At 41.1% G+C, this 15,493-nt stretch overlaps 1 protein-coding gene across 6 annotated transcripts in view; it reads left to right on the top strand.

Annotated features, from left to right (window-relative positions):
* myo18ab (myosin XVIIIA b) overlaps window positions 1–15,493 on the top strand; it is a 182,098-nt gene that overhangs the window by 71,795 nt on the left and 94,810 nt on the right. For all 6 annotated transcript variants that reach the window (XM_084351390.1, XM_084351389.1, XM_084351387.1 and 3 more), the window contains 6 exons: window positions 1,373–1,565; window positions 2,224–2,310; window positions 9,637–9,778; window positions 9,903–10,062; window positions 11,604–11,790; window positions 14,192–14,399. In XM_084351390.1, coding sequence (XP_084207516.1) covers window positions 1,373–1,565; window positions 2,224–2,310; window positions 9,637–9,778; window positions 9,903–10,062; window positions 11,604–11,790; window positions 14,192–14,399 — 977 coding nt within the window. The remainder of the gene's footprint in view (window positions 1–1,372; window positions 1,566–2,223; window positions 2,311–9,636; window positions 9,779–9,902; window positions 10,063–11,603; window positions 11,791–14,191; window positions 14,400–15,493) is intronic.

Below are 15,493 nucleotides of genomic sequence, written 5' to 3'. Positions count from 1 at the left end.
AGAAATATCTGAAGACAGATTTTATGGACTGATGAGATGAGAGTGACTCTTGACGGACCAGATGGATGGGCCCGTGGCTGGATCAGAAACGGGCACAGAGCTCCACCTCAACTCAGACACCAGCAAGGTGGAGGTGGGGTACTGGTATGGGCTGGTATTATTAAAGATGAGCTGGTTGGACCTCTTCAGGTTGAAGATGGATGCAAACTCAACTCCCAAACCTACTGCCAGTTTTTAGAAGACACTTTCTTCAAGCAGTGGTACTGGAAAAAGTCTGCATGTTTCAAGAAGACCATGATTTTTATGCAGGACAATACTCTGTCGCACGCATTGAAGTACTCCACTGCGTGGCTAGCCAGTTAAGGCCTTAAAAATGAAAGAATAATGACATGGCCCCCTTCCTCACCTGACCTAAACCCTATTGAGAACTTGTGGTCCCTTCTTAAACGGTCGATTTACAGTAAATGAAAACAGTACACCTCTCTGAACAGTGTCTGGGAGGCTGTGGTTGCTGCTGCACAAGAAGTTGATCGTCAACAGAACAAGAAACTGACAGACTCCATGAATGGAAGGCTTATGATTGTTATTGAAAAGAAGGGTGGCTACATTGGTCACTGAATTTTTTCAGAAATGTTTATTTGTAAATTTTGAGTTTGTTTTATTATTCTCACTTTAACAGAGGAAAATCAACAAGTGAGACGGGAAACTTTTCATTTTTCATTTAGTTGCATAATAATTCTGCACACTTATAGTTGCCCAATAAGTGCACTCATAGATATTATTCTCCTAAGAAAGACAAAACCTCACTTTTACTTTCTTAAATATTCAGGTTTGAGGTTTATTAACATTTTAGATTGACTAAGAGCACTGTAGTTGTTCAATAATGAAATTATTCCTCAAAAATACAACTTGCCTAATAATTGTGCACACAGTGTATACTGTATTATGTAGTTCAGTAAAAACAACAGCACAACCCAGGGCTTGAAAGCTGGCCAAACCCAAACCAACACATCTCTAAATCAGTAACAATGTATGGTACATGTGTTTCTGGTTTCTAATATGATCAGCAATTACCCAGTTAAGCATCACTAAGTTTGTATATACGTGCATATTAATCTTTACAGCTTACACACCCTATGTGCATGTCAACGACAGTCTCATTGCTTTGTACTGACAGAGCAGTCAGTCCCAGAATAAAGGTGAATCACATATATTAAAAAAACAAAACAAAAAACACCAAGCACAAAATAAAATTGATTAAGAAAGGGTAGAAGAAGCAAAACAAAGAAAAAGATGGAGCAATTAAACCAATAGTAGGAACAAAGAATATAACTATATCACAAAAGCTTTACGATATATTTCTGTCCCCCAGGGCTCTGAAGTCCAGTCAACACTCTCTGTGCTCCCTGCTGATTGTGGACACTCCGGGTTTCCAGAACCCTCGGCTGGCTCAGCAGCAACGGGGAGCCACATTTGAGGAGCTCTGCCACAACTACACCCAGGAGAGGCTGCAGACACTGTTCCATGAACGCACCTTTGTCCAGGAGCTGGAGAGATACAAGGAGGTGCTGCTGGTCCTACAGAGCATGTCTCTAAGCAGTGGCATACTCAGAACATACACATATTAGCACAACTATCCTAAGATTCTCTGTGGTGACTGAAATTAGCTTAAAATATAGTCAAATATACCTTTTGAAGTAGTTGGTTTGGTCTGATAACAATATAATTATATATTTTCTTTGTATTTACTTGCTCACCTCGTGGCCACCACCTAGTGGCATCCATTAACACTTGGTCAAATTTTAACCGCAATACAGTGGAGGCCAATAGAAAACAATTGGTGCTGATAGCATTAAAACCTTCAATTTTCTTAGCGGTTATTACCACTGAAGACTCAAGACTCAAGAAACTTTATTGTCATTTCTTACGAATGTATGTTCATACATAAGCTGAAACGAAAAAAACGTTTCTCACCAGCTACTAGCAGTGCTGTACTAAAAAAGAATAATAAATAATGAAGAAGTAGTTCCAATGAAAACGGTAAATTTAATTGCACTAATTAAGACCAAATGTACTCCCACGCAACCCAATCTACAGTCTGGTAATGACTAATTGAATAATGTAACTGAATAGCTACGTTGCTGATTTATTGATGATCTCGTCTTTTGCTGGCAAATCTCCTGTAGGTTACTAACCTACGCCTTTATCCCCTCCTGCTTCTAGGAAAACATAGAGCTTGCTTTAGATGACATAGAGTCCAGTACCTCAATGTCTGTAGCAGCTATTGACCAAGCCTCAACCCAAGCTCTGGTAAGCACAAAAAACCTCACACACCATCTCTGTTTCAGTCATCTATGTGCATGTGATGTCTTTGTGTTCTGCTTTTACCTGAAACCTGTCATGAGAAATGTTTCATAAAGGCACATCTTAAGGTTGTGTTTGTGTTCAGTGAAGCCTTGAGGTATTCAGGTCCAGATTCAGGGCCATTTGTTTGGGCCTGAGATTTTATCTTATTCAGTAAGACATTAATGCAAATCAAGTTCTAACCTAAATGAGCGCCGCAAAATACCATGGAGCCAGTAAATAGGTCCATTCATCATCACTGGCAAGTGTATATAAATGTAGCTTTAGGCTTATTTAGCAAAGCTGAAATCACTGTCTGAAAGCCATCTGATGTGAGATTTAGGAAGGAAAAATAGCTATGGTGCATTGTGTAGCAATAAATCATCTTGTTAAAATGTATTAGTGAACAGAAAGCAGAGTCAGTTATATAGTACTCATTTCATGTATTACATATATACTCAAAACCACGATGAATCAGCTTGGCCTGTTGTTAAGTGCGCCAGCTAATATAAAAATATACTTATTATTCATTTTCTTAAAAATTCCTAATGGAATTGTTATCCCTGTGCAGTTTTGTTAACCTCTATATTTTATCGTGTTATTGTAATGCACTCAAAAAATAAATAAATAACCAAACAAAAAAAAACAAAAAAGACAGCTCAACTTGATGAATCTCAGTTGACTGAGGGGTCTCTGACAGCAGCAAAGTGCAGAGTAATGTACATATGCTTAGAGACAGACAGGCCTTTTTTAAAACAGATAGGCGTATATAAAAACACACTAAGATATACAGTTTACAGCTACAGCAAGTACAGTAGACAATAGAAAGGGTATATAAGGGTAAATATGAAATATGTGAAAGGTATACACCGATCAGGCATAACATTATGACCACCTGCCTAGTATTGTGAAGGTTCCCCTTGTGCAGCCAAAACAGCTCTGACCTGTCAAGACATGGACTTAAGACCTCTGAGGGTGTCCTGTGGTGTCTAGCACCAGGGCGTTTTATAGTGGATGCTCTGGGTGGCCTCCATGGATCAGACCTGCTCCAGCACGTCTTACAGATGCTCAATCAGATTGGGATCTGGGGAATTTGGAGGCCCGGTCAACACCTTGGGCCCTTCATTGTGTTCCTCGAGCTGTTCCTGAGCAGTGTTTGTGGTGTGTCAGGGCACATTGTCCTGCTGGGGGGCCACTGCCATCGGGTAGTGTTGTTGTGATGAGGGGGTGTACTTGGTCTACAACAGTGTTTGGATGGGTGGCATTCACATGAATGCCAGTACCCAAGGTTTCCCAGCAGAATATCGCATTGTGATGAGATGATCAATGTTATTCACGTCACCTGTCAGTGGTTTTAATGTTGTGTCTGATAGGTGTATATGAAAATGCTAAGATAACAGTTATCTAAGATAAGATACAGTTTGAACAATATGAACAGTTCAATGAATACACTAAGTTATATATAGCATGTTCAGTAGTTTCAGTAGGCAACTGTAGGAATAAGTATAGATATACAAATAAGCAAGGCTTTTTGTACACATATACAGAATAAACCGCTGGATATGAATACGATGTATACAGTATTAGTCAGATATACAGCATAGATGGCTGTGTAAAAATGACTCTACTTGCTTGTCTCATAGTAGGGACTCGTCTTGAGTTGCTTGAATCTAACCACAGTAACTTGAGACTTGGACATGTGTGACTTACTTCGACCTCCGGTTGACTATGACAAATTGTACAACAGAGGCCAAGAAGAATCTTACTATTTTTACTTTGGGCAGTACTCTTACCCGCAGATTCCACTGGATACGGTACGGCTGCGTTACGGCTACGCCACGGCGGCAGAGCTGATCCGTGGCACTCTAGTCTATGTGTTAACTTCCACCAGGTCCGCTGCGCTGCGTGTCTGCTGCGTCCCAGCTCCAGCAGTCCGCAGCCCTGCGGAGCAGATACGCAGGACTTCTATTCTGGCGGATGCAGCAACACAACGCAGCAATCCAGCCGAATTTAGCACAGAGCAGACAGGAAGTCAGACACGAAACAACAAGAAGACATCCGGTTGATTTTCAAAATAAAACACTCCGTGTTGATACAAACACAAAAACCTCAAAAAAAGAGACAAATACGAGCTCTTCTTCTAATCCGTCGGTCGAGAACACTTTGTGCTGTTGTGTTTATAACACATACATATAACTGCGGTCCTGTGTGATTATGTAATTATCGCAAGAATTCCTCAGTTTCGTAACTCCAGCTGATCGGCGCAGCTGCGCCACCACTGATGACATTTTGTCAAATTAAACTTTTAACCTAAAATAGAGACAAATGCGGCCAATGATCATTCATATGCTGTCCCAGGCTTGTGGTCTCCAACCAATTAGTTTGTCAAATTCCTTTTGGAATTTGTCCAAAATCATAATTATTAGAATCCAGCTTGTTATTTAGTTCTCTCTTCTTGGCTTGAAAGGGTTTCTCTCCCTCTTCTCATCAGTTGGCTTCTTACTGCACAGCCCATTCTGTTATTAATGGTACAAATATGTGTGTCACATACAGTATATGCCACAGTTGCCCATCAATGGCACCATCACGATCCGGGATGTTGTGGTGGAGACAGGTCTCTGTAAAGATTTGGACACAACAGTCTCTGATTTGCTGTTGCTAGGCCAGCCTCAGTTCCATTCGTCATATTCCTGTGATCGGACATTAGCCACCGGCAGCCTTAAATGCAGGCTAGATTAGCATGGCTGTTATCCCAACTCTCTTCCTCTCGTTTCTGGGGCAGCCTTGCCAGCAGTCAGGTTGGATGGTCGACAGATGCTCTGCTCAGTGATTGTCACAAAGTCTGCTGCTCTTTATCCAAAACACTCACTTTCTTCTTCAATGGACGGACAGCACTATGTCCAGTAGAACCAACTTCACCCCAGATCACATTTGTGCCTTACTTGACCTCTGTCTGACTACCACCTACTTCCGATACAGTGAAGGTTTCTATAGACAGAAGCACGGCTGTGCCATGGATGGGCTCACCAGTGTCCCCAATAGTGGCCAACCACTATATAGAAGAAGTTGAGAGCAGAGCCTTGATTACCTTCACAGGAACTGCTCCTAGGCACTGGTTCAGCCATTTGCTGTTCGACTCTCATCACCCACTGGAGCACAAGCTGGGGGTCATCAGAACCCTAAACCATCGGGCTGAGACCATGCCCACAAAGACAGAGGGGAAGGAGAAGGAACAGAAGCACATCAGGGGAGCACTTAAAACCTGTGGCTACCCAAACTGGACCTTTGTCAAAACCTCTACACGATCCAGAGCTGACGCGGAGGAGGAGAAGGAGAAACTTAACAACATCGTCATTCTTTATGTCGCGGGAACATCTGAGAAACTCAGGATGATCTTCAATAAACATCACATGCCGGTTTACTTCAAACCTACCAACACGCTGAGGCAGAAACTTATCCATCCTAAGGACAAAACACCCAGGCATGAGGCATAGTTTATGCTGTTCAGTGCAGCCAGGACTGCACAGATTTGTACATTGGAGAGATAAAACAACCATAAACGAATGGCACAACACAGGAGGGCCAACTCCTCAGTTCAAGACTCTGTTGTCCTCAAAGGAATGATTTTGCTCCTTCAGATGTAAGTGGACAGCAATGTAAACATCTTGGCTAGAAAAGACGGATGGTTTGAAAGAGGAGTAAAAGAATCCTTCTATGTTAAACTGGGACAACTGTCTAGCCCTAGCAACCCACATGAATGCCGGTTGGGTCAATGACACACAAGTGGCCCTAACGTCTCTGAAACTCAGAGCTCACACGTGTCCTTAACGACTCTGTAAGGACACTCCCACACAGAGTTTAAAAGCCTGCAACTCCCCTCCAGTTATTTAGAACTGAAGAAGCCTCTTAGAAACGTCTTCAAGAAACTGAAACAAGTCCAGTTGCCTACGATACAGCACTTAGAATTACAGTACTTAGAAATAATGTAGTCGGATCATACTGTATGGTAAGGGTTAGGTTACTTTTCATCCTTGCTAGCAGCATGGCTCTACAGATCGGCATTCTGGTCAATCTGGTGCCCAGAGGATGAGACCTGTTGACTTCCATCAACTTTGACTTAAATAGATTGGCACACATATTCATAGTTCTCAAATCATGTATCCTAAAGACCTATCCTATAGTCCCACAGTAAGGTTCACATTTGTCACATTAAGTGAAATGTGTCAACAACTATTGTATAGATTTCTGTGACATTCATATCCCCCATAGGATGATAACTTTGCTGAATCCTTGACTTTTCATCTAGCACCATCATCAGGTCACCCTTTTAGTCCAGTTCTCTGTGTTTAGTCCTAAAGAGGTTCTCTAATTTTAATTTTAATTTAATTCTGGTTTTTGTGTATAAACCGATTTCATTTATTAAGGTTTTGGAAGGCTTTGACAAGGTTTTCCTGCAACAACAGAGGAATAAAATGCTTGTAATGTCCTTTTAAAGGCAACAAGTAACACCGTTTTTTGTTTTAATTGACTGAGTTGGTAGCAAAGGATTGACGCAAAAAATTGTGACATTAAAAGGACAACCAGAAGACCCATAGAAATGCAAATAAACTTTATCTCACAGGCAGCAATTTGTGGCCGGTGCTTTCTGGTCAGATGACAGCTTATTAGGAATTTATCTCTGTAAAGGATCTAGATTGCACCTCGCTGCTAATTAGGTTTCAGCAGCACAATACAGCATCTCTTCTTTGATTTTGAAAGACCTTGAGACTCAGTTAACCTTCTATTTTGATCAAAGGCTGCCTATTTACAGAGGTTCCACCTCCTTATTTAGAGTCTGATCTCTGCCAAGCACACACATTTGAAAATCCAATGGCAGTGGGCCAAATTCTTATTCTGATTGAGGCCCTTTCTGTATATTTTGTCCTATTCTTACTGTTTATTTAAAAGTGAACCTGTGTGTTTTTGCACATTGTTTTATTGCCTACATAAAATGTTAAAGCAGGATTCACTTGATGCAGGATATAGCCTTGGATAGTAAGGTCGTTTTTTGGGAGAATTTGGGAAAGGAAATTAAGTCGGGAACCAGGGGCAGTGACATCACATTTTAAAGCTACCAAATAATCACAGAATATCACCTGAATATGCAGTAATCCTTTAAGAACAAATGTGCTCAAAAAAAAAGTTCCAAAATGCTGTTTGCCCAAGAAAAAGAACCAGAACCAATCTTGCCATTCCAAGCAAGACTGATTATTACTTGGCCCCAGCCTAACTCAGGTCTTTTTTGCTGCAAACCCAGATAACCTGTGAAGACCTTTTATTAATGACCTTCCATCCACCACCGTCCCTTAAATCTTAGTACATTGATGAAAATACAGTATAAGTAATACAGCATCAGAAAGAAATAAAAAGGGAGAAACTGGGCAACTTTTTTTGTAAACACTGAAAGAAGAATTACTAACATTAACTGTAATTTCGTTGGACTAGCTAATGCTCATGTATTTACCATATGGAAAGGTTGCCCTATACTTGCTGACGCTCACGCTCAGGATTTCACAAAACTTAGCTAACTTAGAGAAAGAAAATAATTTACGGTTACAAGCCATAATATGGAGCCATAATTATCGTGCATTATTTCCTAGCCTTCATCTTAGCGAGCACTCATATTGATTTACTGGTACGTTAAATCTAACATTAACATTACCTTGTGTCCGGTCTGCTCCATGGAGTGGATGTGTAGACTGGAAGCTTTTGCAGAAATGCTGTAGCATTACTGTCATGCTATTTTGGTTGGCTAGTTTGATTTTACATTAGACACACTGTAGAGTGTTTCAGCTTTGAAATGATTGAAACTTTTGACACCTTCCTTCATAGCTATTTTTTCTCTTTTCCTCCATTTTGCAATCCGCGCCATGAAATGTATTTCTTCTATCCAAAGTGAATGTGCGTTGTGTCAGTAATTAGTTTCTGTACAAAAGGTGTATAGTTTTGTAAGTAAAATGAAGATTTTCAGTCGTTGGGTTACCTGAGGAGTCTTTTTGGTGCCACTACTGCAAGATGGCAGGCCATGGCTATTCTTGTAGTTTTCATTAATAATAAAGTTATATAAAAGCAAAAAACAACAGCATTATTCCACATGTTTCTGTAGAATGTTTATTTTGTACTGTTCTACTAGAATACTGTTACATTAACTGGTAAAGAAAGACTTCTCGCCGTCACTGTTGATGGCTGCAAATATTTCAGCTGTGGCCAATTACTGTGAGCCTTTGTGAGTGTGTTGACTGTCCACACAGTTTGCCAGCTTATTCAGCTCTGATTCTGTGACTTGCTGTGTGGCTCACAATGTTAGAAGGATAGTAGAAAAAGTTGCTAAAGCTAGAAAGTTAGAATACCGTGCTATGGTTGCCAATTTTTGCCTAGTGTTAAATAGATATTGAATAAGGGGACCTGTACACATGCACTTAAATGACAAACAAATAAAAACAAATGAGTCAGTATTTAAGATACTCAAGATAGAACTTGGTAATAATATTCAAAAAATATAAAGTAAGTGGAAAGGGAATCAAGAGTGATCAATCAATCCTATCAATTCTATAATCTGCATTATAGACACCTGATGCAGCATCTGAGACGCCTACTACCGTCACATCTAAAAGACTTCTCTTGTCTAGGTTAAAAACTTCTACAATGTAATATGTGACTTGACCAGTAGGGGCACTAAGTGGTCTTTGAAACACAGTTGTAAACATGATGAAGAGGAATGATGTCAATGGTGCTATGAGGTACAACAGTGAAGTCAGTCCCTGGCATTTTACCCATCATCCCTGTATGTCACAAGTTGTGAAAGATTGCAAGCTGTGATTGGTAGTCTAATGTAACCATCCTAAAGGGCCAAAGTTGAATGAACTGTTAAATATAATGTTGCCCTCTGGTGTTAGTCTTTTTGCATGTTTGCATTGTTCATGTCTTTGAATACGACCCGAGGTATTTAACTATGTAATGATTACAATGTGTTTGATATTTGGATATATAAATAAACATCTGTAACATTCAAGCCCTTGCCCAACGAGTTCACACAGGGCTGATTAAAACTATTACCACCAGATAAATCAACTAATAATGGGTGAGAAACCTTAGCAAGTCGGCTATAGCAACTAGGAGTTTGGTGGAGCCAAGTACATTGACAGGGTTTGTGTAATCACTCTCACTACCAGAAAGGGGAGACTAAAGTTCTGAACTGATTGTGAATGCAAAAGTAGGTGAGGAAGAATTTGTGGCTGTCGGTTTCCATCACAGGTGCGTACTCTGGCCAGGACAGATGAGGCACGGGGCCTTCTGTGGCTGATGGAAGAGGAGGCTGTTCAGCCTGGGGGCTCAGAGGAAACCATGCTGGAGAGACTCTTCAACTACTACGGCTCTGCACAAGGAGAAAACAAAGGTGAGGCCTCAACCTGTCACTGCCTGCTAAAGCAATGAACAGAAGCTTTGTGGAGGTCGCAGGAACAACAGACAGCACTGTCTATACTCCTGACATAAATTGAAAATTTCCTGTGTGGATGCAGGAGCTAATCTGCTGCTGCGAGGAGAGAAGCCCCACCTATTCCTGCTTGGCCACAGCCACGGGACAGATTGGGTGGAGTACAACGCTCAGGGATGGCTGAACCATGCCAAGCACAACCCTGCTGCCCAGAATGCTGCCACACTGCTGCAGGACTCCCAGAAGTATTGCTACTCACAGCAAACATACATACACAATATACAGTTTATTAGAACTGAATCTGTGGTGATTAGTCATCAGTGCTGTGTTGTTAATATGCTGCACAGCCATGTGTCACACACTGTTTCCAGTACTGTTCTTTGTTGTTCTGTCTTTTAAACAATTAATCAATCAAAAATGGGTACAGAGGTGGCGCATGGGTGGAGCTAAAGCAAGCCTTGTTAGGTAAAGAATCCCGACTAGCTGGAAGCTACCAAGCTATCTGTGTTCACTCATAAAGATGAGCAAATTTTGCATCACGTTATTCGCCTGAGTTCGATAGCTGGATGATTTCTGTTTATTTAAGTTACTTGTGTGAGTTTAACTACAGGTTTATTTGTGCCAAGCAGCCACAATACCTTACGAGTACATCATCCGCCAGATAGCGAGCAACAACCCGCAACGCAGGGTGTTTGTGTCCATCTGAGTTAGTGTCAGTCTCTGACCAAAGCACTCAACAGATCCATTTCTTTGTTATCCTGCAGTGTCTTTTCATATTCCAATTTGTCTGTGCGTTAATGGAGTTAAGTACTCTGTGGCTCGTTGCTGTAGACAGCTTGAGAAGCGAGAGTGAAGCAAAATCCACTTTTTAATCCCAAAGGTTTAAAAAAACAAACTCCTAGCCCTCCTTGAACCATGGGCTCTTATTGGGATTGATTCACTTTTGGAGCCAGCCTCAAGTGGCCATTCGAGGAACTGCAGTACTTAAGCGTTGCTACATTTTTTCAGCCACAAAGGCTTCCGCTTGGCATGAACTGTTTCAGCAGTTGTTCTGGTCAAAGATGAAGGTCACTGTGACCTCACACATTTTTGGCAATAAACCAAGAATTCATGCACTAATTATGACAAAATTTGACACAAACTTTCAATTTGATGACATTTATGTATGCAAAATGTAAAAGGTCAGCTTCACTGTGACATCATAATGTTCTGCAAAAACACTTTCCTGGTCATTAGTCAACTGTATAATAATATTTAAAGTTCATATTGATTGCAGCAAAGGGCCACAGGTCGGACATGGTCTACCAACTGAGCTACCGTGGCGCCCTTGGAATGCCACATTTAGTGGCTGAATCAATGTTATCAATGACACCTTTAACTCAGGAAGATTTCTAGAATTCTAGTTTGTCCAGGGTTTGAGATATCTGTCTCTGAGGTTTCTGCCTAGAATTATTATAACAATATAGGTCGGAAGTTATCATTTAAACCACAGAATCCCAAGAATTACTGTACTTTTTAGAATACTGTGTCTTGTTGCATACAGCAGCTAATCCAAACCAAATTCAGACTTCTGGTATCCATAAGGCTTTAGAAAAAGTGAGATCCACAGTTTCAGAGAAGCGGCGACACTGTGAGCCAAATGATGCAGTGAGCAGCCGCCAACATACAGTAGGGGTCTCCAAACAGCAGAATATGCCACTAATGCACCAGCTTAGCTCCCTGTATATTGTAGTATCAATCACTTGCTGATGGCAGTGAGCAATCCATACTTCTTCTGCTACCATAGGAAGAACATCAGCGGGTTGTTTATGGGCCGGGCCAGTGGGGCCACAGTGTTGTCAGGCTCCATCGCCGGACTGGAGGGCAGCTCCCAGCTTGCTCTGCGACGAGCCACCAGCATGAGGAAAACCTTCACCACAGGCGTGGCTGCCGTCAAGAAGAAGAGCCTTTGCATCCAGGTCAAACTTCAAGTGGTAAGTAGAGGAAAGAGCAACACATTCTCACTCCCAACTTGTCAAATGTGGCAGCTCGGTCAGTGGCTTAAAGTTTCGAACTACGATGCCATACCTACCCATCTAGTGTCCCTTTTGCACGTGAAGGGCTACACAGTTAAGTAAGCAATGCTATGTAATATACAACGTACGGTTAGACTTTCAAGATAGAGCTCGCTGACACACAGCTCACATATTATGACAGAGTAAGGACCCTTGTTTACATTGTGAAACGGTCAGATTGGTTAGGTTTAGGCACCACAGTACTTGGTCAGGTTAAGGGGTCGTAAAAATCATTTTATTTATAATGTTTTTTTTATGATGTAGACATAGCCGTTATTGTTTAATGGCAGTTAATTATTGTATTAAATGTTACGACAATAACAATTAATACAGAATAAAAATTTGCAGATTACGAATTTATAAGGGCATGCAGAGAAAAAATTAACTGAGACACCACTGTGTGGAACCTTTATGTCAACACCACAAGAAGCAGATGATTTTTTCCCCCCCACAATGACAGAAGAGAGCATGAAAACGCCATGGCCATTGTGCCTAAACAGCAAATATTATTTATGCAATTTTCATAATTAGACAGTTACAATTAAAATAGGAACAAACCATTTACAAGAAATTAAACTGAACTCAACTTACTTGCTATTGTCAAGTGGAACTCAAACCTTCTTTCTGGTCCACGTGGACTTAAACCGGGTGCTCGCAGCTCGCTTAAGCATAATCAAACGCATCAAGGGAAATTGCCACAGAGCAATTGCGTCTTTACCTCAAACAGATGACTTCTTATGGCCATTATAATTTAGTTAATAATCTGCACTCTGCTGCCACACTGGAAACTGGAATAACTGTACCAGTGCCACTTCAGCCAGAGTTTGCCTTTCAACTTTCAACTGCCCCTATTTGAGCTTGTTGTCCCAAGCTCAAATAGTGGCAGTTGAAAGTCAGTGGCAGGTGCCCAGAACAGGAACTGCCATGGCATGTTAGCGGCAGCCGCTGCCGCTATTTGAGCTACTATATTTCACATACTTCAACCTTCAAAGGAAGAACAAACAACAGTAATGTGGTAGTAGGTAGTATCTTTGGCAACTTATGAGATGAAACTGCTGAAAATATATGTGGAAAAGATGCTACCACCTTCTCAGTCCTGCCAACTCTGCCAATTTGGGTCAACCCTACTTATGTTACATACATTTAGAATAAATCACTCTTGACTCTTGATCACAAATAGGACACAAACCTCGGTCTCAAGAGGGGAAGTCCTGTGAATGATTCACCTTAGTGCCCCAGCCACCCTGTGTCTGGCCCTTTGTCTCTCTCTTTATACTACTGTACTAAAGGGGCGCTTCAAGAAGTGATGCTAGAGGGGTATCTACAATTTCAACCTTAGAAAGCTGAGGGCCAGTGAGAACAGGCTGGAGCAAGTAATTAAAACATTGTGCTTCATTCCTAAAAAAAAGCCCCACTGGTTAGCTTTTGGAGGTGTCAGCCAACACCAATTGCAAACTGGTTCATTGCTGAAGTAATTTACTGTCATTTTTTTATTTTTTATTAATTCATATTAGGTAAGATTAAATCAGCTACTGTAGAGAGCTCCACCAAATTGCTGCTTTGTGCAATTCAAGAGTCACCTCAGAATGCACTTGCATGAACAGCGAGAATACCTTTATTGTTTAATGTATCCTTTCTTTTAGAAATTGAAAGTGAGCATTGGTGCAAATCTAATAGCTCCACCATTCCTCAGAGTGTTAGCTTACCCAAGTTCACAACCGGGTCTCAATACCTCAACAATCATCCAAGAGGAAGTTCTGAAATTTTGAACTGGTCTCCGTGCAGCCACCAGACATGGCTAATCTATAGTGATACAGTACTGTACTGTACAAACTGTATCAAAAAAATGTTTTACGCTGTCTAACATTTAAGAGGAATTGAAGAAATAAATTAAATTGAGTTTTAGCATTTGAAGAGGTTTTGCATTCCACTGAGGTTATTTTAATTGCCTAAAACAGCCCCTGCTCACCCATATTCCACCCACATATGATCTACATGATTCCTAAGTATACCTCCTCTCACAACATTGTGGATGTGTACAATTTTCACTGATTGACGTCTTCCTTACTCTTGTTGTTGTCATGTTGTACCAGAGTAATTGACAACACCTGTGTGGGTGTGCAGAGACAGAAAAAAGGTTGAGTTGCTTCATGCAGCTACTGTAGTTTGCAAGAAGCTAGATTGCTATTTTTCCATCCAACACAGACGGCCACAATGTAAAGTTGTCTTGTAATGTTATATTACAAGAAGACACAGTGACTTTTTGCTGTTTTTCTATCAGTGATATCTGATATCCTAGTCATTTCCTTTCTGTTTTCAGGATGCTTTGATTGACATGGTGCGTCGCTCCAGGGTTCACTTTGTCCACTGCCTACTGCCCAAAGCAGAGGCAGTGGGTGGAGGAGGTGAGCCTCGTGTGACGCATGGAGAGAGCCCAGACTCAGGCCTTATGACTTTGGATGTGGGCCTCCTGAGAGCACAGCTCCGAGGATCCAAACTGCTGGATGCTCTGCGCATCTACAGGCAAGGTAAGAAAGTGACTTTGGGTCCTTGGCTTTTATTTTCTGTTGAATTTTAGTGTAATTGAGGGTACCTGTATGGGTGTGCAAAAAAAAAAAAAACTGCACCTGCCCTTTTGCTCCTTGATGCCCAAAGTGCCCTTTTGATGGTGCTATTTTTTTTTTTTTTTGCGTGTGTGTGTTTGTGTGAAGGCCTGTCAGTAGCCCTTAAAGAAAAACATTCAAAAAATAATAATAATAATTTATGTAGCCTAAATGAAATGACCTGGCTCCCCTTGGTAACATCATCCACCAAGACGTGCCCCGACGTGCCCCCGCCGCAGCGAGAGACGGGCTCGGCCCAAAATCCGACAGATCGCAAGTTACAGCAACAATATTGCATTTACGCTATGAAATGGGAGTAGTGACGGTCTGGCCATAGGGGGATGTGGGCAAATGCCACAACAACCGAGGTGACCGCGACCGCTGCGTGAAGATGCAGTCCTGCTGATGTGATCAAGATAAAAGTTGGTTGGGGCAGCTGTTTTACCGCCGGCAACTCTTAAAGACGGTAGACACATTGCAGCATTATGTGTGTGTGTATATATATATATATATATATATATATATATATATATATATATAGTTTTTATGCCTTTTTTTTTTCTTGAGCACCTGCCCCTCCAAAGGTCTCTGCACGGGCCTGATGACTGGATTACTTTGGCTCGCACTGTATTTGTATTTGTCCTCTTTCCTGTACTGCTATTAATCCATCTAGAGCAATAGATTAATCTTTTCTTTCCCAAATCATTTGAATCCAGTGAAACTAATTTCCAGTGATAGAGATTCTGAAAGGGTTCCAATAATCTAGGACCCATTGCTGTTACTCTCAAAAGGACCAGTTACTCTTTAATGTCTTTAGTCAAAAGTGTAAGCTTATAGATGCTTTATCCCTTTGTCCCAATGTAACACTTCACTGAAGTCACTGTACTGTCAGTGTAATTTTATTCTAAAGCTCGAGAAACACATGTAACCTTGTGCATTTCCACCAGTCAAACCTTCACAAATTTGTCTTTTTGCTTTAAAGTATTTTGAAGTCTTTCTTTGTATGTAGTTCTCCTGAA

The sequence above is a fragment of the Pagrus pagrus genome (assembly GCF_965226575.1).
Source record: "Pagrus pagrus genome assembly, chromosome: 4".
Taxonomy (NCBI): domain Eukaryota; kingdom Metazoa; phylum Chordata; class Actinopteri; order Spariformes; family Sparidae; genus Pagrus; species Pagrus pagrus.
Note: the sequence above shows the minus strand (reverse complement) of the source record. Positions and strands in the feature narration are given on the sequence as shown.